The 23775-nt window shown below is 39.6% G+C and overlaps 1 protein-coding gene across 3 annotated transcripts in view; it reads right to left on the bottom strand.

Annotated features, from left to right (window-relative positions):
* Positions 1-23775, bottom strand: part of EFR3A (EFR3 homolog A) — a 76560-nt gene that overhangs the window by 36504 nt on the left and 16281 nt on the right. Inside the window, exons 2-7 of one of the 3 annotated variants that reach the window (XM_039845883.1) lie at positions 17297-17373; positions 13372-13499; positions 12050-12200; positions 5572-5693; positions 1687-1836; positions 1016-1153 (exon numbers count right to left, since the gene is read on the bottom strand). In XM_039845883.1, the coding sequence (XP_039701817.1) occupies positions 1016-1153; positions 1687-1836; positions 5572-5693; positions 12050-12200; positions 13372-13499; positions 17297-17373 (766 nt within the window). Of the gene's footprint in view, positions 1-1015; positions 1154-1686; positions 1837-5571; positions 5694-12049; positions 12201-13371; positions 13500-14705; positions 14725-17226; positions 17374-23775 lie in introns of those variants that run through there. The other 2 variants (XM_039845885.1, XM_039845884.1) reach the window with 2 other exon arrangements.

Here is a 23775-nt window from a genome sequence, read left to right as displayed (position 1 = left end):
AAGCCAGCAGATACCATCATATCTCTGGTGGCCAAGAGGTAGTGGTTTACAGGGCTGTACACGCAGGGGACTGGAAACAAAGCTTAGAGCCCACCCAGGAAAGGGAGGCTGTGAGATCAGAAATCCTTGCATCAGTTCGGGACCCCTAAAAGATGATACCCTCAGAGAATCTGGGAGAATGTTTTCTTGTAGGACTGTCAAGAAGCTAGCCTGTGTTGGCATTGCCTCTGAGGGGAACCACAAAAAACAGAGGTCTGTCCAGAGAATTCAACCATATACCCAGCACCCAGATTCTCACCATGATTTGACAAAATTCATAGAATCTGTGAGGCTCAAAAAAACTGAAGACAGGAATGTAGTTCAGTGTGATGCCTGAATAACATTGCAGGGCCCAAGCCTTTCAGGAGAAGCAACATAAAGCCTCCTACAGAGGACATCCATAAATCCAGACCTCAAAGAATTCCCACAAATGAAGTTACAATCAATGTGAGCTCAAACTTCACACCACACACAAAGTGAAGAGCCACTAGGAATGACAGGCAGCAGAATCTGATCCTCAAGCACTGCAGATATTATTGGAGTTAAAGGATTCAAAATTTAAAATAAGTTTATTTTTATGGTTAAGATAGGGAAAAAGGTGTTAAAATTTGACAACTGAATAAAAATCTACCCAAGATGACACATAGATTTGAAAAACAACTAAATACAACTCTCACTAGAAACACTACCAGTTTAAACAACAACTCGGGCATAAAGAGAGCATTACTACTAAATCTAAAGAAACGTCCTAGAATGTAGCACGAAGAAGAAAAGGAATGAATGTATGTAAGTAGCTTAACTCTGAAGGGGAAAAGGCTCAAACATGCGCTGCCTGACTCAGTCCTGTGCTTTTCCCACAATGCCGCACGATCCCATTAATAACTCACTCATACAAGAAAAAAAGTATTATCCTCTAAGCACATTAACACAGAATTAAGCACAGTCGCAAATAACCAGGAAAATACCAACGACTTACGCAAAAACTGGTCTAACAGCATTATTCATGTTTCCGAAAGTTGCTCGCCCCAACAGCTCTCTGAAACAGTTTTCAGCCAGCACAGCAGGATTCTCCTCTTTGTCAGCTGCAGAAGGAGAGGAAGGAGGGCCTATACGACTGAAAAGAGGGGAAAAATGAATGCAAGAATTCTAGCACTTGTTATAACAGTTAAACAGATGTTGCTTCTCAGAAATGTTAAAATGACACTTTCTATTTATCCTAAAAGATCTTAGAAAAATAAGAAATAAACACAGTCTAACCCTTTTTGTTGAAAAGTTATAAAGTGAATAGTTATTATTTTTATTATTTCAGTTAGTTCTAACACCCTATGAAAAAGCATACTGGGTCTCTAAAGAATAACAGAAGTTCGGCTGTAATTTCTATTTCTTACACTTGCAACTTTAAGTAATATTAATTCAAACAGCAATTTGGAGGCTCAATAATAAGCAGCAAGGAAAGTATAAAATTATTCCGAAGCAAAACCTTAAGTGGATGTGGTCTAATGTGCTCACTAAAGACAAATAATTTTTCAGAAAGGACGCATCTTTAAACTCAAGTTTATGAGACCAAACTTTCTCACCCGAGAAGCCAGCAATCACACACATACACAAACGTAACACAGCCTCATCCCTAACACCTTCGTTCAATACCTGTCAACCTCTTCTATCTTCTGCATGTTAAAGAGCAGGGATGGAACAATTTTATCCATATGCTGGGGTTCCCAAATGGTGGCCCGAAGTTCATCGTTAACTGTTTTGCGAACCACGCCTTGAATACCCCTGATTCCAGCAATTCGAATTCTATAAAAAAAGAAATTGAGTCATGAAAAAATGTTATTTAATCTAATCTGCTTGCTTAGCTAAGAGAATGAATGTAAAATAAATATTATCTCAAGTTAATAAGATAAAAATAACACAATAAATCTAAGAAATTAAAATCTCAAAAAACTAAGATGGACAAAGAAATAAGGCAATTCTAGAAGAGGATTACTTTCCATATCATCTTTTTAAAATCAGCATTTAAAGTTTCAAAGGACTGCAAAATATAGTAATATCTTGTCCATATATTATTCTTCAATAAAATTCAGTCAAAAGCATAGGTTTTCCTAAGAGGATGATAATATCAATCTAATATGAACTAGATTCTCTCCATTTCTTGTCTAGAAGTCACAGAAGCTGAACGAAAGAGAACTTCATTCTTTCTGAACACCATTTAGTGCTTCCTCAGACTTCTTTCATTGTTTCTTCCTGAGAGCCTCTTACCTGCCTTAGTCCACCTAGACGGAAGACTAAGCTAGTTCCTTCAAAGGTACGACAGATGAGAGCAATCAGAATGGAGTACAGGTAATCGCAGCCATATATATTCATCTGTGACATATATGCATTATCATGTGTATCTGTGACTTAAAATTTATCCACATAGTGAGAGAATGCTGCCCCATCCTCCCATCCCAATTTCCTCAAGCTCTTCCTCTCGTCTTAAAAAAAGAAATCTATTAGGTTCAAGAATGAGAAGAAAAGTGACTAGAAAACAGCATACAGAAGCTGGGGGAAACCAATCTCACGGGCAGGTAACCTGACGGTCCATTCACCCTGAAACACGTTCTCTCTGACGAATTTGTTATTTACTTCCCTTTTCATTATTACTGGAAATATTCACCATTCAAGGTTTATTCAGCTTACCCAACACTGTCTCCCCCAACCTATAAACGGGTTTAGAGAATGGGGAAGACGAGGGGAAGGAAGGGGATGATACTGCCTCACAAGCCCATGGGGCAATGACGCGCACACATTCAGGAATGGCACATAAAGAATGGGATGCGTCGGTAAAATGATGCTCAGTAGGTGAGAAAGTGAGACACAGAACCAAAGTTTGCCTATTTCAAAGCTGTGTCTACTCATGCTGCTTTCTACAACATCAAGTGTTGGGAGACGCTGTGCCACTACCACAGGGGGCAAGCCTAACGTCACTGCAGAGGTGACACAAGAACAGTGGCTCATGCCTCGGGATGCAGTCACCTACATGGAGTAGAGCAGGTGCCCTCGTTCAGGGACGTGGGGACAACTGAGAGCTACTGCAGCTACACAGGCGGCATCCAATTCAGATCTAATATCCGCCTAGCCAATATGTTCTAGCCAAGACCCCAAAGGAATTTTACAGTTTCCTTATCAGTAAACTAGAACAACTGTCTGACCTAACGCATGGGAATGTTGTAAGGGTTTTGAGTCGCTTCATATAAAGTGTGTAGCTAACAACGTGTTAAACAATGTGGCACCAAGTAAGGACTCAGAAAGTATTAGTTGCTCATATGCTGCTGTTGTTAATCATTATGATGAAGATGATAATGATGATGATGATGATGATGATGATTGCTCAGGAAATTAGAGTTAGAGCTTAATGTTATTATGGAGGACTTTGCAAGTGGAAACTATTTCTGCAAGGCAAATAATTTTTAGAAATTTTAAGTTATTAATCCCATTCTTTACTGACCATGCCCTGAGCTCTACTTAATAGAGTTTTGCTAAAAATAAAGGGATTAATAATAAACATCTAAGTTAGAACTCAGAAGAGAATATAAATATGCCTGAAGAAAATCAAAAGAACTTTTACTTAAGGCGAGGCAGGAACAAGTATCAAGCCTTCTAAGGATCTTCCATCTTTTTAGTTAACTCATTTGATCCACAGTGATTCAAATGAAATGTTATTTTGGAATTTCAAATATTATATGACATTATAAAGACCTAGAATTAGGAAAAAGTAGTACAAAAACTTTTAAATTGTGTACAGAAAATTTCAAGTTTCTTTTTGTAAACATTTACGTGAAAGTGCGTTCAAAGGCAAGACTTTTCACTAGAGGGCGCTAAGTACCTAAAAATAAGTTATGTAATAAATTTTTGAATTTCTAAAATGCACCCTTTCATAAATGTTATGGATACCATAAACATTTTTCACCTAAATTAGGTTTATATGTGAAACTCCTAAACCAAAACTTGAGAAATGTCCATGTATAGTTTACTGATTCTTATAAAACTAAACTGAAAAATATAGTACATTCTGGATATTTTCTCTATTTTAAAAGAAAGAAATTGTTATAATCTTAAAAAAAAAATTATTTTCTTTAGCTAATCTTCATACTTGTTTGTCCCATTAACAAGTTAATGTCAGCTCCTGAGAACTGGGAACAGTTTTATAAAACATTTTTAAATGTCTTTTAGGGAGAAAAAAAGAGATTTCAGTGGCAACAGGGAGAAACAGGAAATTAGTTATTATGAGATAGTTATCTTTATCTTATGAGGCTTTACCCTCATAATAAAGGAGTAACATCAGGAATCTAAATGACCTTGAGGAAAATTATACTAACAGCATCTCAGACAGAAACAAATCATATCTGAAAACAACTATTAAATCATCTCTCAGCTTCTTTCTCCAAGTTAAGATACTTTTACACACGTTTTTGTTTGTGTAAACCAACACTGTAGCTTGCCTACTAAAAGCTAGTCAGTTATATTTCTGCACATTCCCTTATCTATTTTAAAAGTAAAAATTATAAAACAAGCTAAATCTTGCTAAGCTGCCCAAAATAACTCTGAATTCAGGTTAATTTCTTTTTAGTGTATTATGGTAAAGCTTAAATTACTTTCTATATTTACCGAGGTCATTTTGACTTTAATTTTTAACTTTAAAGTTTTCGTTTCCATGTAGATATCGACCTATAGATCGTTTGCAGGTAAGTATCTGATTTCAGATTATCAGCATGATGTATCTAGAAGAAATGTTTTAAAATGCCCAAATTAGTTGTCATGACAACCTGAGACTGACAATGATTCAGTAATATACATCCACTCATTCAACTGACCTGTGTATTCCTTCAAAAAGCACTTACTGACAGCCTACTATGTGCCCAGCACTACTCACAGTGCTAGTGACACAGCAGTCCTGAGAAGCAAGCCCCTGCCCTCCTGGAGTTCACATCCACAGAAGGGCAAGCACAGATAAAAGCCACAAGAAGTAGACCCGAGTAACTGGGGATGGGATGGGAGGACTGATATTTAATAAATAAAAGGCGGCCGGGCGAGAACTTTTGTGATAAGGTGACACTGGCGGAAATCTGAACAAAGTGAGGTAAGAAGCCAGGTGGCTATCTGGGGAGCTAGTCCAGGCACAGAGACCATTCAGTGCAAAGGCCCTGGGGAGGAGGAGGCCTGATCTGCTCAAGAAACAGCAAGGAGACCGTGTGGCTGGGTCGGAGAGAAAGGAGGAAGAGCAGACAGGATGACAGGGCCTGACACTGGGCTGGCGGGAGCAGGCAGAGCGGTCTGGGTTACAGTAAAGGCTGAATTTACTTCTCAGTGAGTTGGGAAACCACTCTCAATTTTGCTATTTCAGTCACCTCTTCTTACAGCAGTGGAAAGCTGTACTTCAGGAATAAAGCACATAGTTCACATTTCCTTTGGTAATCATTATGAACATGTAAACAGGATATTCATCAATTAACCACTCTGTAACTTTAAATCATAATGTCAAATACTACATACTCTGTTCGTATTTCTGGATCACTGTGACAGGAGTGACACATGGCACTGAAGCGAGACACAAAAAAGTCATAACGCCTGTGATAGGACGGTGTGTCTTCCTCGATGTTGGCAAATTTGACAAACTAAAAAGATAAACAACATAAATGTGTTATCACCTTTTTGAAAGTAAGGACCAAACACATTTACTTACATTCATTACTTGGTACCTTAAGAAGAAATATCCAAAGAAGCAAATGAAATGGTATAAAATATCATAAATACAACGTATATACAAAAGAAATTTTTACAACTTGTAATCCAGTTCCTTTTGAGTGAGTGAGCCAACTGTCTAGAAAGACAGGTCTTACTCTAAAGGTCGCCGCCCACCTTTCCCGGTGCTGGCTTCACTGATGACCTCAAGCCCAGACCTATAAGGGTTTTATTTCTTCCTTGACAGCTGTTACATAACACATGGATGAATACCATTCCCACAAATAAGACGGGACAAGAAAAGGGACATAAACTGAAAAGAAACATAACAAACTCAGCAGAGAAGAAAAATACTGATAAATAGAAAGAAAAAAGAAAGAGAGGAGAGGGGAGGGGACCCGAGGGAGGGGAGGAGACCGGAGGGAGAGGAGAGAGGGGAGGAACGGAGGGTGGGGGGAGGGGAGGGGAGCTGAGGGAGGGGAATGGAGGGGAGAGGGGAGAGGAGAGGAGAGAGGCAGACAGACAGACCCATCGCCAGGATATAGACTGATGGCTTTAAAGGCTACACCCCAAAATATTATTCAACCAAATTTACAGATACTCTCCTGGAAACAAAACTGAAATAGCATAGAATAAATCTGGGAAAAAAATGAGATTATGATGCCAAAAAGACTTTAAATTAATTCAGCCAGAGCTAAGTAATCTGTTTTAAAAACTTCATATGACTCACATTATCTAGAAAAGGGTCACGAAAACCACTCCTAGTTTAAACTGACATTCATTACCCATTCTGCACCATACACTGTGCTACGTGTTTCATGAGTCCTTATTTAATCATTCCCATAACCATGTAAAGAATGTATCGTTTATCTCCATTTTACAGACAGTAACACTGAATTCAGAGGTTAAATCATTTGCCCAAAGTGACACTTAGTAAATGGTGAAATTGGCATTATAGTCCAGGGGTTTGATTACAATTTTCTAGATTCCCATATTACACACTAACCAGAAAATACTAAACTATTTATACTTTTCATAAAAATAAATCTTGAATGACATGGCAAAATGCTCAAAAAACAAAACTGCAAATACACACACACGAAAAGTCTATATACAGTATGTTCCCTATTTGCTTATATACTAAAAAGAAATAAAAATATTAAGGGATTACTTCTAATGTTTGAATTATAGATGTCTTAAACTTGTTTACTTTTATATTTTCTATCATTTTTCAAATTTGCTACAATAAACATGGATTTTAAAATTAGAAAAAAGTAATCAAATAAAAATTTGGCCATTAAAATACTAAAAGTTCTGGGAAAACTTTTAGGAGAAACTGTTCTCTTTTCATCCCTGAAGAATCACGAGTGAGAGCACCGCAGAGCGACCACTTCCAGAAGCGGCGCTGGAGGCCTTGAGCACAGAGGACAGGACAGAAAATGGGCAGTGGGGCTGCCGGGGTGCGCACAGCGCGACCTCCATCCCGACTTTCCAGAAAAGCTCTTCTAATTGCCGGCACTCTGGACCGCTCTGACAAACTCGAAACCCATAGACTCTGTGCTAAAATAATCCAACAAAAAGAAACCTATGGTCATTGAGGCCTTCCTATCACAGGCAGGACTGGAGCATGAGACACAGCGCAGGGCAGAGACTATGGACGGACTCCGCTGGGTGATACAGATGTGGATCCTGGGTTAGCAAACAAAACGTACAACCTGTGAAATGGAACATTTACCTTACAGGGTTGTTGACAGGTTCAAATGGAAACCAAATAGAAGACAGCACAGTGCCTTGTACACAGTATACAGTCAACAAAAAATAAGTCCTTTTTTTTTTCATTTTAAAATTTAAGTGGAGAATTAGGTGTGTTTCATAAGGTACAGAAAAAGGCAGCAGCAATGCGATCCTTTAGATGTCAAGTTTCTCCCGCTAATCGCCATTCAAATTTTGGACCTGATCAATTCTTTGTTGTGGGGACAGTCCTGTATATATCACATGCAAGGTGTTCAGCAGCATCCTGGATACCACTACCGCTCCCCACTCGCACTGTGAAAAACCAAAAGCGGCTCCATGTTCGGGAAAGGAACAGAGCGGGCATCAGCGCCCTGGTGGAGCGTCACCGCTGTAGCACAGTGAATGGTGTCAATGGCTGGTCCCTCCGGACGGCTGGCAACGGTATTTAAAAAAAGGTTAAGAATAGCAATGAAGCTTGGAAAAAAGTGAGATGGATCAACAATACGTGAGGAAGAAAAAAGGAAAGGAATCGAGGCTTTCCCTAGATATTAATCCACGGTGACAGCGCATTTACATGCCAAAACCCAAGCTCTGGAAGGAGGGAAGACCCGGCGCCAAGTCCCCGTCAGATGCGACCTCACTTCAGCGGGTCTGCAGCCATGGCATTTAGCTTCGATTCTTCATCTATAAAATGGGAATAATATTTCTGAGCTTGAAGTAATCTGAGAGAATTAAATGACATAACATACATGAAGTATCCAGCACATGCTGTACTACGGCTGACCACCAAACAAGGCGGGGCCAGCACTCACCCCCACACGATGGAAAATCTGCGTGTAACTCTGGATCCCTCAGAACTTAGCTGCTAGCAGCCCGCTGCTCACCAAAGCCGTACCGATAGCATCAAGTCAATTAACACATATTTTGTATATATTATATACTGTATTCTCATAATAAAGGTAGAAATAAGAAAATCATGAGAAAACACATGTATAGTACTTTTCATATTTATTGAAAAAAATCCATGTCTAAGTGGACCTGTGCATTTCAAACAAGTGATGTTCAAGGGTAGCTATATTTTCTTAAAAAAAATCTGAACCAATGGCAGTGTTAATATTTATTACCATTATGTATTACTTATGATGATAATTACATTATAATTTAGTGATATATTACCTAATAATTTTCTTTCCTGAATCAGTGTAGATATAGGAATGGTGTATTACGCTCTATACTTTCCTGTATTTGATACAGTTCACAGCAAAAAGGAAGTACTAATGAAAGGTATCTGGCACAATTCCTAAAACAAAGGAGCAACTGAATAAATCATGCACTGTCATACGGAGTCAGCATCAGCAAAAAGAGAATGTTAACAAATTTTAAAAAAATGTACAAGTCCTTAATAAATACAAAAGTATTATATCGGTACCAGCCACGTCTGACCGTATTTTTTCAATGTTCAATTTTCAATGTATCAATTTTCAATATTTGAAAACTCGGCACTCCTAAGAAATTCAGTATAGATTTCCAGGGAATATTAGAAAATAACATTGGTCAAGATTACATAGGAATGCTCTCATCCACAGTCACAGGCCAGGCCTGTCTGCCAGCAGTCAGCCACACAAAAACCGGAACACGCATCCTTATCACCAAGTATCAGTGAGGCACAGAGAAACTACTGGATCCTGAAGATGTCGTCACCATTTATCCAGATAAGAAGTCCTAAGATCTTAATGCACGTCGCATCACCATTTCAAGTTCTGCCTCAGTGAGTGGGCGCTGACGCCACCCAGGAAGTGGAAGTGCTGCCAAGGCTATCTGAGCTCCCAGCTAAGGACATGTGCAATGACATCATCAAATGCACTATTCTAAACAGCATCCGGAAGCTCCTGAAGACAAATCATCTGGCAGTTCACTGATGGGGACCGAAGCAAACCTGGACAGCTACCAAACAGCTTTCGAAGAAGTGCTCGCGTGGCTGCTTTCAGCCGAGGACACGCGGCAAGCACAGGGGGAGATTTCTAATGATGTAAAAGTGAAGACAATTTCGTACTCTTGAGGGGTTCCTGATGGATTTGACATCTCGGCAGGGATGGTAGGCAATGTCCAACAACAGCAAAGTCAACTGATTGGAACGGGGAACTTATCGGAAGATGAAGAAACTGAAATGGATCAACAAATGAACCTTCTAAATTCAGGTGGGAACGCCTCAGGGTAGCTAGTATGGAAAGGCAAAGCAATTTACTAGACGTTTTAATGGATCTCCAGAATCAGCAACTGAAAGAGGCGACTCCTAACAAAAAACAGAAAACAAGGAAAATGGAGAAAGAGCCCCCTGGACTTGATCTTAAGGACTTAAAAGGCCAAGTACAACAACAGGTGCTTGAAGAAGGCCTGGGACAGGAGCGAGTCAGGGTCCTCTCTCGCCAGCACGGTAGAGGCAGCTGATGAATCCAGTGGGGGTCACGCAACCACGGGGCTGGAAGAACGACTTAAGGCCCAGGGAGGGCGAGGGGCAAACACCTCGAGGGTGGATGGAGGGTCGCTGGGTTCTTGTCCAATGCGCCCTTCTAAAATGGCCACGTCGTCCTGAAGAACAGAGCCTTTTTAGTACATGGCTTTCAGAAAAAGAAGATGCAGTGAGCAAGAGTCACACAAGTGGCTTTAAGGATCAAAGTGAAATGTTTTCCAGTCTCTGAAAACTGGCCGCCTAGATCTAGAAAAGAAAAAGCAAATCGTGGACAAACTCTGCTCACTTAACCAAGACCTTCTTTTGACACTGAAAAATCCATCGGTAACCCAAAAGACGGAAACACGGCCGGACAACTGTACCCAGCCCTGGGATAATTTAGTCCAAAAACCTGAAAAGAGTTCAGCACAGATTTCACAGGCTGTCACCACCACTCAGCCACCACCGACACAGACAACTGTAATGGAAACGGTAACTATGGTGACCACGAGGGAACAAATCCCGGCAAAGCATGACCGAGAGGAATGTCCACCACTGCCTCCCCAAAAGAAAAGGCAGATAACTGTGGATTCCGAAATCAGGAAGAGACGATGCATAGTGGGTACATGGATTCAGGGATCCTTTGCGGGAAGCCAACAGCTCCCCAGCAACCTCCCGAGCAGGGCAGGGCAGAGCGCCGTGGAAGCCTAGCTGCCTTCCCCTCCCGGCGCCCTCTCTTCGAAAGCTGACCCTTGGCTCCTGTTTGGAGAATGTACTTGGTTAGGGAAAAGGCGGTCTGATTACTTCTTGGTTTCAGGAGAGTGTGGATAGTGGTGAAATGTTCTGTCTCCTAAATTCTTCTTGTAGCGTATGTCTCAGCAGTTTTTGTAAGTGCCTAGAATGAGGTGTCCAATTGGGAACATAAAGAATACATTACTTAAATAAAAGTCTAAAAAATTATATAGCACTTCATCTAATACAATTCACACAAATAAAAGTAGGTAATTGAGGAATTTGGTCTTTTGTCCAAGTAACTCATTAAAGAACTTCCTCCTAATGGCATTTCTGGTTGCAAACAGAGAAACCTCTGGGGTGTGTACACTAAAACTGTCCCCTAAAGTTTCTTCACTAATTGTAAAGGAAATCGGAGAAGCCTATGTAGCTACGTTGCCTGAAACTGAGCCCATCATACCAATAATTGCATTTGGAAATATGCAATATTTTCTCTCTTAAATAAATGGACAAAATCATATTAATGAAGATTCTATATAGATGCTCTTGCTTTTTTTCACATTCTATTACCAATAATAACTAACAATGCCATGTACTATTATAACCGCTTATATGATATGAGCTTCATATACATTAACTCACATTACACAACAATCCCATAGGACTGGTACTATTGTTATTCTCATCTCACAGATGAAAAGCTGAGGCAAGGAGAGTTTAACTAATTTGCCCAAGATACACAGCCAGAAAGCGAGCAGGCATAATTCAAACTAGGGCAGTCGGACCCTGGAATTCATGCCATCGGTCAGCATCTACGCTTCCTCTCCCTATACCATCACAATAACTATCCATAACGACAGCAGGTGATACACGATTCTGCTAGTTGTTGATAAAAGTCTGGATGGGAACGTACAGACTGGCTGAAAGCCTGAAAACTTCCTCAAGAGATGAAGTTGTGGATAATAAAACTAAAGACGAGAGAAGGAAAGTTATCGCTGTATTTTATTTTCCTTTTCAGATTTGCCTTCCCCAAGCCCGATACTTATGTTTAACAAGATATGGTTCAGGATGAAAAAGATGAATGTGGCCAGCAGAAATAGTTCAGAAGTCATGAGAGGGCCTGGGGAAATAAACTCTTACTTTTATGGCCGGTTGGCTTTCTGTTGCTCCTTACGATTGGTTAATAGCCCAGATTGCACTGGAGTAGCACAAAAAGCTAGAGACAAAGTGCTCTAACCACCTCCATCTGTACTGGTTGTCCAAATGTCCTGACCAGAGCATCTGCCTTTACCAGGTAAAGACATTCTCGGAAGAGATTAATTCTGGATATGCTAATTAAAACTTAAAATTAGTTAAGAGAATAGTTTTACTCACAGAATTTGTTCCAAGAACTTGAAGCTTTGGTTCCCCTGATTCCAGCAGCTTTGCGACCATATGAAGAAAGCTTTCTACAAATGGCTTGATGCTTTGAGAATGGCAAGCCATAAGAAGCTGGTCCAGTGCCTCCATAGCAATTAAAACATACCTAAGTGTAAGAGGAGAATAATGTCAACACATCTCTCACTCTCTTAATTCTAAATGTTTTTTACTGGAAGAATTAAGTTTACTTAAATACGCAAAACACAGAAAGGCAAATTTAGTAGTTTCTAAGTGAAATCTTAATTTTCTGGACAATGATCTTAGATTATAAAATAATCCTAAAATTGAAGTATACAAACACTATACTATTCCATTTTCTCCTTATCAAAAACTCTTTCGGAGCTTTAGCATTACCTGTGTGTCTATTTTCCTTTGTAAACATGGACATTTTCTGTTTTCTAGACTTTTAACCACATTCTTTGTATTTGACCCAAAATAGTTAATACAAGCAATGTGCCTAAATTTCCAACATAAACCATTTGTTATAATACGAATATGTAAAACAATATTGGCAACAAGAGAACGTTAATAAGGAAGTGTCTCATACGTGTTACCTTACTATGTATCGAATTTTAAAGCACAGACTAAAAATTAAAAATAAAACTTTGGCTAACTCTGCTTCAAGATGAACTATAAAACTATTTGTATCAAACTCACTAAAATGTTCTAAGCGGTAATAAAACACAAGTAGAGAAAGCCAATATTACTTGGAGAATGGATTACTCCAAGAAACTGGGATCATCAAATGGCAATATGGAAAAGCATTTGCAATCCAAATTATCCAAGGTGCAGAGACTGGATTAAGATGGCAGAGCTTTATTTATAGGCATTTTTACAGCTGGCACCAGTCCAAATCAGCATGCTCATGTCTTCTGAACCTTAATATCCAAGCCTAACATAGTTCTCTTTTATTACTCTTCTAATAAGTTGTGTTAAAAATCATTTTAAAAGGATCTTCCTCTTTGTTTTCAAGAGATTCAATTTAGGGAGTCAATTTCCACCATTTCCGTTAGAGGAGATTCAAAACTTAAGGGATGCTTAAGAGCTAAAGGCAACTCCGTTAACTAACATGAGTCTATTCTTAAAATCTGACCACCGGGAAAGTAATGGAAGCTGCAGCATCTATATGACATTACACATTTCTCTGTAAAATCTTACAATGTTTTATTCTCTACACATCACTTTTGCCTAACTAGATGGCAAAATAATTCATAAGATGATTTAGCTTATGAAGAATGTCCCAATGATACAATATTAGCAGCAATTAGTTTCCTTACCCAGAACGGTGTCTGACAACATCCCTGCTCAACCTTTCTGCCAGGTAAGAACCAATTCGATCCAGTTTCTCTGGAGCAGATACTGCATAAAATGTCAATTTCTCCATATCAGCTTTAACAAGCCCATCCTAAAACATAATAACAACAAGGTAAACAGGCTATCTATATTTGCATGCTTTCTTTTCTTTTCTCTTTTTTTGTATTTCTAAGTTTTGTTTGCTTCACATTTCCCCTTTTTAGATTGGTCATTAATCCCTTTTTATGCTGAACCTTTCTGGACAGAGCCCCCTTAGTGCTAACAGTCACTATTTTGGATACATGAAATTTTCAAAAAGTTCAAATGCTCTATTTAGGCAAAGCATTTAAACACACCTTCATAAGCAATGAATTAGTCCAACCTATATAGAGAAATAGCTCAATTAACTCCGGTATATAGGGAGTGGGGTATATTTTACTGAAAGATTTCAAATGAAATTTGTTTCAATTTAAAAAATCTAAATGTTATATTGTTAAGCCTATTATACTCCTTTAGATACACAACAGTGAACATTTAGCTTTTTTTAGTGTTTCAGAATTTGCTGTTACCATTACAATGTTGTAATTAATGAATGAGAAAGTATTAAGAACTGTATAAATCTATGCTTAGCCAATGCATTAAAAAAGCAGCTAGGATAACAGGTCCCTGATATGGGTTATCAAACTGTCATCTGTTTCTGCCCTCTCAAAGGTGGCATGCAATACAAACAGGTCTAATGATTCTCCCCACACTCATGACTGTGAGTCAATCATCACTCTAAAATACTTGGTCCATCATTTAGTCCAACTTAGCATTGTTGGAAAAGGTGATAAGGGCGACAGAAAAACTATGGAGATGGTGAATCTACAAATAAGTTTTATAAATTTTTTTCAAATTCGACTGGCCCCTCAGTGTTCTCTGGCTATTCTGCCATTTCTCTAGCGGAGTCGAGCCGTCCTATTTTGCACATACTACTCCACGTTCCTTGAACTACTCTGCCACCTCCTTCCCCTCTGACATCAAATGAGCTCTTCTCCTTCTCAGAGAAGACAAGACAGCAGCCATCAGATTAGAATTCACTGGCAAAAACAACCCTGCTTTCTCAGTGCCTTATAGGCCAGTGGTTCTCAACCAGGGGTGACTTCAGGCCCAGAGAAATGTCTAGAGACATTTGGATTGTCACATCTGAGAAAGGGGGTATACTGGCACCTAGTGGTAGAGACCTGGGGTGCTAATAAACATCCCACAATGTACAGGACAGCCTCAATAGCAAAGAATTAACTGAATCAAAATGTCACTAGAACTTAAGAAACACTACCCAAGGCAAAGGAAAGACCCCATCTCTGTCTGGCAGGCACTGGTCTGCTGGGCTCCTGCTGCTTCCCATGGCCTCATCTGGCTTCATCGGTTAGCTGTTCCTCCTTAGTCTTGCTTTCTCTGCATCATCATCTAAACATGACTGCATCTCACTCGCTGCTTTTTAGCCCTAATTTTACTGAGGAATAATTTCTATACGATAAACTGCATCCAAGTATATGTCATTTGAAATGTGTCCGTTGTATATATCTGTGAAACCACCAGGAACAAACAAGAAACAGAATATATCCCTCACTGGCAAAAGAGGCCTCCTGTCCTTCCCTCTCCAGGCAACCACTGCTCTGCTTTCATCACTGTAAACCGCAGGCGTCGGTGGAATCACAGTGTGACTCTTGTGCATGACTCCTCTCACTCAGCTCACCTTCTCTCGTTTACCTGGATACCCCTACTCATCCAGCAGGTCTCAGGTCTTCCAAGGAGCCTTCACTGCGCCCTCGCAACACCCCTCCTGCGTTTGGGTGGGATGTTCTTATGTGTTCTTTTAGCTCACTGCATTTATGTCTACCGTTGTATTTTGCCATACTGTTTTTTCAATCATTAAGCAAATGCTAATCAAGTGCTAACCACGTGTCAGGCACTGTAACAGACACGAGATGCAACTTCAGCAAAGAATCGTAGTAACTCACTGAGTCCTCATGAGATTATGAAATAGGTACTATCTGTAATTTCCGTCTCACAATGAGAAACAGAGGGACTTGCCCAGGATCACATTACTAGTAACCTTAAGAAATGGTTTGTCTGCTTGTCACCTCACCAAGCAGCTCTTTGAAGGCAGGGACTATGGCACGCAGACCTTTGCACTATCGGCACCTACTGTCCAATCAATTTTGTACATAACACAAGATTTTCTTTTTGTTGAATAAGTTAAAAATGAGCAATGCGGTCAACTGGGTTGTGGTTGCCACATGTTTGCAAGGTTCATGTAAACCTTTTTTAAAATCTTATTTTACAGACTGCTATTTAAATACATCTATTCTAAATACTTGGTAAAAATAAAGACTCTTTCTGTAACCATTCTCTAATTTACCTGTCACCAGTCCCATGATTAAGTTTTCAAAGCTCCCTCACTGCCTACAAGTTCAAGTGGATAAAGCAGACACCCTGTCTGCCATTCACATTCCTCCATAATCTGGCCTCCACTTTATCTTCAGTCATTGTATGCTCCAGACTACTTAGGATAATGATCTGAATATTCAGCCTATTAAATAAAACTCCTGAAATTTAAATCAGAAATTGTGGTTTACCAACATGTTTACTACCTATTACACTTTACCAATTTGAAGGTTCTTGATCTCACAAGCATCTCGTGCTCTCTCATGCCTTTTCTCTTGCTTGGCCCCTCATTTGCAACAAAGAGGCTAATTTCTGCTTCTCCAGATGGTGTGCACATCCTTCAAGGCTCGGCAAATCTCATTTCCTCTGAGGAACGCTTCCCAGAAATTGCCAACGCACAGAGATCTACCTCTTTACCACCTGTTTTACTTAACATTCTACTTACTGACTCAAGCACTGATGTAATATTTGTATGCTTTTGCTTTTTACCAGTCAATGGATAAAAAGCTCCTTAAAGGCAAGAACAGTACCTTAGGGATTTTTACATGCCACAAATTATACAGGAATCTGGCAGCCAATAGTAATTAAGTGATTAGCCTCCTCTAAATAGCTGAATGTTTAAATCAGATTTGATTAAGAATAAGATATATCTCATATGTCATGAGATATATAAATTAATGTTAAGATAACCAAAAGGTTTCCATAGTTAGCTACATTATAAAATAAAGCAAATTCTAGAAATCAAACCCATGTAGCAGTTTTTGTCTATATCCATGTAACATTAAACTAAAGGAGTCTTAGAAAAATTGAGTATCAAAACCACTTAAACTCAGCTGCTTTGAAACCAGTAATCTTCAACAAAAAAGTAACTTTTACAAAAAATTTAGAATTTAAGTTAAAAGAGAATAAATTCTGCCTGGAGTATTCTTATTTTATATCTCAATTCTCGTGGAGAAGCTGTGTGCTCCTATTCATTCTTTGAATCTTAGCTTAGATTCCACTTCCTTCAGGCCTTTCTTCTCCTGAACCCAAATTAGGTATCATTCCGACTCTAGTAGCACCCCGTACCTCACTTCTCTATCATGGCACTCTTTAATACAATACTGCAATTGCCCATTTACTTGTCTATGAGCTCGGTGAGAGCAGAAAACCATGTCTGTGTTCACAGCTGTATTCCTGGTATTTCATACAAAAAATCTGGCACTGGTTCATAAATGTTTGATGAGTATTACTTAAATTTAGGAACTATACAGACAAAAGAATATCATTCCAAATTTATGCCTAATATTTGAAAAGGGTCTCAAGATTACACAAGCAAGCATGGCTCATTTAAAAGTAAAAGAAAGTATAAAATCAGTCGTGTACAGGTGAGATTTAGGGGTAAAGTAGAGAAATGAAATTAGGGAAACCTTGGGGAGGTCAGCAGGGGGGAAGGATGGGTCAGCAAAGAGAAGGATCAGGAGATGTAGATCAAATTACTTTGGGATCTTCAGGGAATATGTTGTCCACCAGGCGTTTGTAGCGAGGACGCAAAGCGGAACAGCAGCAACATACTCCTGTTCAAAAGAGAAAAAAAATCACAAAGTACAGAGATTATTCATATTGCAAACTCGCCTAGAAATTCAAGTTTCTAAATTTTAATGGGTTATTTAAAATAAAGGGAAAAAATTCAAACTGACAAACAGAAAAAGTCATGCAAATTCAATTACCGATTAAAAATAAAAACGTTAAATTTCTTCCCCCCTACCCAAAGACACTAGGTCAATGAATTATCCCAAAGTCCCAAAGCAAACTGTTCCAGGGCATGTGTATGCACATGCACACATACGAACCTACTGAATTCACCTGTAAAGCAAACACCCCATCTCGTGCTACTCTCCACCCTCCACCCTGCTTCCCCCAACTCCCCCTGCCGGACCCAATCCACTCAGCTCCAGTCACAATGGTCTTAAAATGACAGCTGTTCCTAGTGCAGCCGGTGAAAGCACAATAATCATACTAGGAACCACAAGAGAGGAGGAAATGAGCTCAGGGGAAAGTTCAGGAATTTCAAAAAATGCTGCAAGGCTGGTCTATATGTTTTCAGTTGTTGGTGTTTTGGAAAGAACAATGGATTTAGGTCCAGAAAGACCTGGGCTCATCCCAGTTCTTTCAGGTAAGTGGCTCCATGAGCTTAGGTGAGGCACATCAGCTATCTGGAAAGAACCAGGTTTAGTGAGAGGGACAGGTTTTCTTGTGCTGCAGGGTGATAACTTAATAGGTGTGTTGGTCTTGAGCCATTACAAAATTATTCTCATGGTTTATGGAACTAGGGTATATGGATCTCTGTTCAGTGTGCATTTGTATGTATTTAGAAACAAAAACATGGGATGTGAGGACACTTGAGCAGGAAGTTAAGAGAACGCAGATCTAGGCAGACATCTGCTACTATCTTATCAAGTAATGTCATGCAAGAGACAACTGCTCCAGGTCTCACTTTGCTCAGGAAGTATGCATCATTCCCACATGCAATCATACACCAAATGCCAACCAGGTGCCCAGCACAAGCCAAAGCAAGTAAGACTGAGTCCACATCTGCAGTAGAGTGGAGCCATTAAAGGAATGATAAAAACAAGACAAGATTTATACAGCATCTTTAGTGATCATAAACATGCATACATCTATAAACATACATAAACAACGCGTACAGTATTTAACCATCTCTTGCGAACTAGTGGGAATTGCAGCAGATCAGACCATAGAACTTATTACTCAACGGCAACGGCTGGGTGAGACCCCAATGTGTCACTCTACACCCCATGCTTGTTCCACAGCACCACAGGTATGAGTGGTCAAATCGATCAACATCCAAATATTTCATTTACACCTACCACGTGGCATCGTGCTGGATGCCACAGATACAGGAAAGTATAAAAGACTTAAGTTCTTTACCCATGAGGTGTTTATAAACTCTTATAAAAAACACTGAATAATTCATCAGCATATACTTAGGCACTATATGCTGATAATATAAAATACTACCCATTATTCAGGATGTTTTCTACTTTAATAGAAGAAAAAAATTCCAGAGTCCATTAGGAGATTTTTTATCAGATACTAACACCAAAATACCTGAACTTCTCAGAGTCCAAAAGTGAAACAGTTCTGATTATTAGAAAGAAAAACAAGAGTAACAGTCAAATAAGCAAAAGTCATATTTGTTTCTACTATACCTCATATAAATATACTTTGAATAAATGTTAATACACTGAAATAAGTAAAAATCAGTAAGGACGCGGGGCACTGAGCTAGGCATTGCGGCAATGACAGAGGGAAAGAAGCTGATGACCGGATAAGAAGATTTAGAGGAATATACTCTGCTGACACTAGCACAGAGCCACATGACTAATCCAAACTGCTGTCATGGCAAAGAGACTGGCGAAGGGACTAAAACACAAGTCTCGGTGCCTGAAGTTTCCCATCAGAATGCAAAATTATGTTGTTTTCAATAATTGAGAGGATTCTTAAAAAACTATTAAGTTTCGTCTGCATCGACACTTTCTGAACTCGGGATCCACACAATCTCAGTTCCTACTTTGCCAATGCGGAAGTCTCCTGGGGAGACAGCCAGGCAGAAAGCGCAACGCGGAGCAGGCAGGCGGTGCTGCGGGGCGCGGGCTCGGAGTCGGCCCCGGGGACTCGGGGTTTCCTACCCACTGTCCAGCTGGGCGGGCAGGTCTCCTTCTCTTCACCTGTTTCCAGATCGGTTAAATAGGTATAACCATGCCTTTTTCATATTTATTGGGAAAATTAAGTAAAATTGTATGCGAAATTCTTATTAAGGGTGTAACATATAGTAAACACTTAATAAAAGATATCTATTATTAGCAATGCAGTGAGAGAAGTACTTTAACGGAGGCAGGTGCTTGAGGCCCTTGAGATCATGTTCCCAACAATGCAAAACTTTTGCTGTAAATTCATCATCTAAAAAACACAACAAATTTTAGAGATGGTTCGCAGCTTTCAATAACAGTCTCGGTACCAGTGGGGTGACTGCCATTTCCTGTACACGAGGCGCGCAGCACTGTCCTAAGCACTTTGCAGCATTATTCATTTAGTCCCGTGGCAACTCGCTGGGGCAGCTGTGATCGTCTGTTTGGTATATGAGGAGACAGAGGCTCAGGGAGGCCCACGGGTCCCATCTTCAACGATCAATGGTGAGGAGAGGAGCTGAGAATCCAACCAGATCTGATGACTTCGAAGGGGAACTGCCACACTAAATTCAAGTACCGGCCGATTTCTAAATCACTTTAAACATCTGCACGTTCCACATCTCATGACCAACGAACGTGACAGCAGCAGGAATGAGTCTAATGAATGAGGAAGGCACTGTCGTACAGGAAAAAGAGAGGATCACAGCGAGTTTCCCCAGAAGGCCAGAAATGGTACAAAACAAAAACACCTTCTTGACCACCTGCTACATGTGAAAAGCCACCAACTACAGAGAAGATGCATGAAACCAGGTTTAAAAAAGCTCAATGTACTAAGGTTTCTATAAAATAAGAACATATGAAGATAATACGAGGTTAAAACGACTGTGGCAATAGTAATCACAAAAGAAATAACTACTATTTTAAATAAGAGAACACTGTACTTATAAACATCACGAGAACAAGTAAAATGACATCATCAGACCTACTTAGGCAGAGAAACGTGGCTGACTCCCTTGTCGAAGCCAATTCATAAGGCTTTTCGAATTCGGCTGCAGGTACTTGAACATATTCCTTCATGTTGTCAAGGACCGTTTTCTAGTTCGTCTTCCTGCTCCTACATCCTTTTACCTATTGCTCAGGACGTGCCTGGTTCACTTTACTTGTAATTAATTAGCAGAGGGCACTAATGTACTGTAACTTATCCAACTTGTTGACATCAAATGTAAAGCTATCAAGAACTTGATAATGTCGATATCGAATTCTGCTGGCAAGGTCAAAGAGCTTAAACAAGATACTGTTACAGTATCTGTATTGCTAATTTAATAAAAGCAGATTTTCATGAAGTTTAAATAAGAAAATAAACCCACTTACACCTTTTTTTCATCAAGGCATTCCTTTAATTCCCAACCTTCTTTTCTCCAAAGAGAAACAGGGCTAAGCGTATCATCAAAAGCCTTAAACAACTGGCAAGTCTGAGCAATGTGAACTCTTCCTTTAAATGATTCCAGCGCATAAGGAAGGTAATCCACTGCTCTACTCCTGTGGCATGTGCAATTCAGAACTGTGCTTATGATACACTTAGGAGGGATGTGAAGTCTCGACTGGGATAACTCAACTATGGGAAAATGAAACTGGGGCAGAATTAGAAAGAGAAAAATTAGCGCCAAAAAAAAAAAAAAAAAAAGCCAGGTTCCTGGGGCATCTGCTCAGTAACCAAGAAAATCCTTCCCCTCCCTCTCTGGGTTAGGAGCATCACATTAACATAAAAACCACCTGGATGCAGAAGCCACTTAAAAACATTACATATTTTCACTAAGTTTTGCACACTCCTAAATTCACCATTTTTTTTCTTTACAGACACCCCAAGACAAATTCTCCTCCTTGGCTCCCCTGACATCATTCTCACGTGGACTCACCGAAGTCCCCTAGTCCTCACCTCACCTAGGAGCGAGACGGATCAACCTCCAGCGGTCCCTTTCTTCAATGATGAGGTTTAGAATTAATTTCCAACGAGTCCTGACTCATTCACAGAAGAGCTTGAATAGAGGCCCAGGAAACCTCACAGCTGAACTGAGAGCAGTTTGGATCGGGCACGTGGGCACACAGGTTCCGGGAGAATTCTGCTGAATTTTAAGTGGACTAATGTGCATGCCTGGCATAAAGCAGACATTTAAAAAAGTGTTCCTTCACTAAATGAATGTAGATGCAATGTTCACTAACAGATACAATGAATTTAATATCTGCTCAGTCTGTGCTTTAAGAATCAAAGTAATGATGAAGTACAGTGTCCACTAAATAAATGCCAGAACAAGACGGTTTCTCTGACACATGGATGACGTCAGAATCGCTTTAAATAATTAGTGGTTTATTTTTAGGCCTAGTGAAGGCCCTCAATCATCAAGGTGAAAAGAGACAGACTGCTTTTCTATTAGAATACTTTAAAGAATTCATCACTTCAAGAATTCTAGCTCTGTGGTGTCCAAAAAGCTTTAAGAGTCTGTATCACATATTCCCATCAAGGTTAAAATTAAAAGTGAAGTTATTCGTATAGTTAGTGTCATAACATGTTTGCTTCATACAATTAAAAAAAGATTTAGTAGTATCAATTCCACTCACACATATTCTCCCAACTACAAAATACTAAACACATACACACACCCCCCCCATACACATATACATGTGTTATACAGACAGCCTGTTATATGGGTGTTATTCCTGTACCTGACACATATGTACAGGGCACTGTGCTAAAAACCCCCTACAGGATATTAAAAAGAATTTTTTGAAAAGACATTTAAAAATTGAATTTTAAAATAATATTTGGACAACATTTGAAGACAAGGGATGTCCAATGTCAAATAGACCACACGGTCGCAGGAGCCACAGCAGTTCGGAGAGAAAGCACTTCAAACTCACGTGAAGAGAGGTTTTAGAGAGGACGTGGGACTTGAGTTAAGGGCTCCCCTGAAGAACGAGCAGACTGAACTATAAGGATAAGCTGGGGACAGTGAAGGACAACTGCAGTCAGATGGAACAGTGTGAGCATCACTATGGAGGACGGCACATGGAAAAACCAAAATGCATTTTCTAACGACCCAGAGCTTAAAAAGTAAGGAATGTGGTAAGTGGCACAAAGGCAGCATCAAAGGGGTTTGGTGACTAATTAGGGGGTCAAAAAACGGGAACAAAATATTCTTATCTTCAGGAAAGTGTTTCTTCTAAAAGGAGTTTAATCCATTAGGAGTATTTTATTACACGATTCTTTCCACATGCAATTCTACACCTCTCCTTTCATTCTCAATGTCACTACTTGCTCTTCATACCCAAGCACACATACAGCATGGGAGAGAGAAGGGGGACGGCGGCAAGAACTGGAACTAAAGCTCCAATCGTCTTAAAAGATGGTCTTCCCACTGCTCGTATATGGTGCGTGTGTGTATTCAGGTACTGGAGTAGCTGAGGTGACCCAAGGAAAACAGGAGGGAGTTAGGGAGAAAATCTTGGGCAAAGCAAATATTTACAGGATGAGCAGTAGAGGAGGAAGTGAAAGAGAAGACATCTAATGCAGCAGGGACAGGGGCGCCTATGAGAATCTGAGGCCCGAGGATCTGAGGCGGAGCTGAGGCGGTGATGCTAGTGCTGGGGAGCGGCTGCAGACACAGATGAAGCTTTGCCCTCTGCCCTCTGCTCACCTCCTGCTGCGCGGCCCAGTTCCTAACAGGCCACAGACCAGTATGGGTTCATGGCCCTGGGGTTGGAGACCCCTGATCTGAAAACTATAAAAGAACAGTGTTAGAGAAAAGAAGAAGAGTATTTCAAATCCTGTGCCTTCTACAAAAGAACCACTTACGTGGATAAAAGAAATAAGGACTTAAGAAAAATACTCCAAGAATGAGAAAAGAGCAGAAAAAGAAATTAAGAGCATTAAAAAAAAACAAAAACATGAAAACCTCAGATTTTATGGTACATTAAAATTTCAAGATGGATTAACTATATTGACCCAAAATAAATCAAAGCAATGGCAGTTTCAGAAAATCCAGATTGAAAATCAGTCTTCTACAGACTCTACATTTAATGTGGGGAAAAAAAGAAAGAGACTGGTCACACAGTTTACAATGATTATAGGATCTTATTAAAAATAAAATAATGGATAATATCAAATATCCCTATAAGGATCTACTAATATATTTCACTACTATTTTAATCAGTTTTTAGTAAGATACAAGTCTTCTATTTAGTATGTTTTATAATTTTGAATAAATAATG

The sequence above is a fragment of the Pteropus medius genome, unplaced genomic scaffold, assembly GCF_902729225.1.
Source record: "Pteropus medius unplaced genomic scaffold, Ma_sr-lr_union100, whole genome shotgun sequence".
Taxonomy (NCBI): Eukaryota; Metazoa; Chordata; class Mammalia; order Chiroptera; family Pteropodidae; genus Pteropus; species Pteropus medius.
Note: the sequence above shows the minus strand (reverse complement) of the source record. Positions and strands in the feature narration are given on the sequence as shown.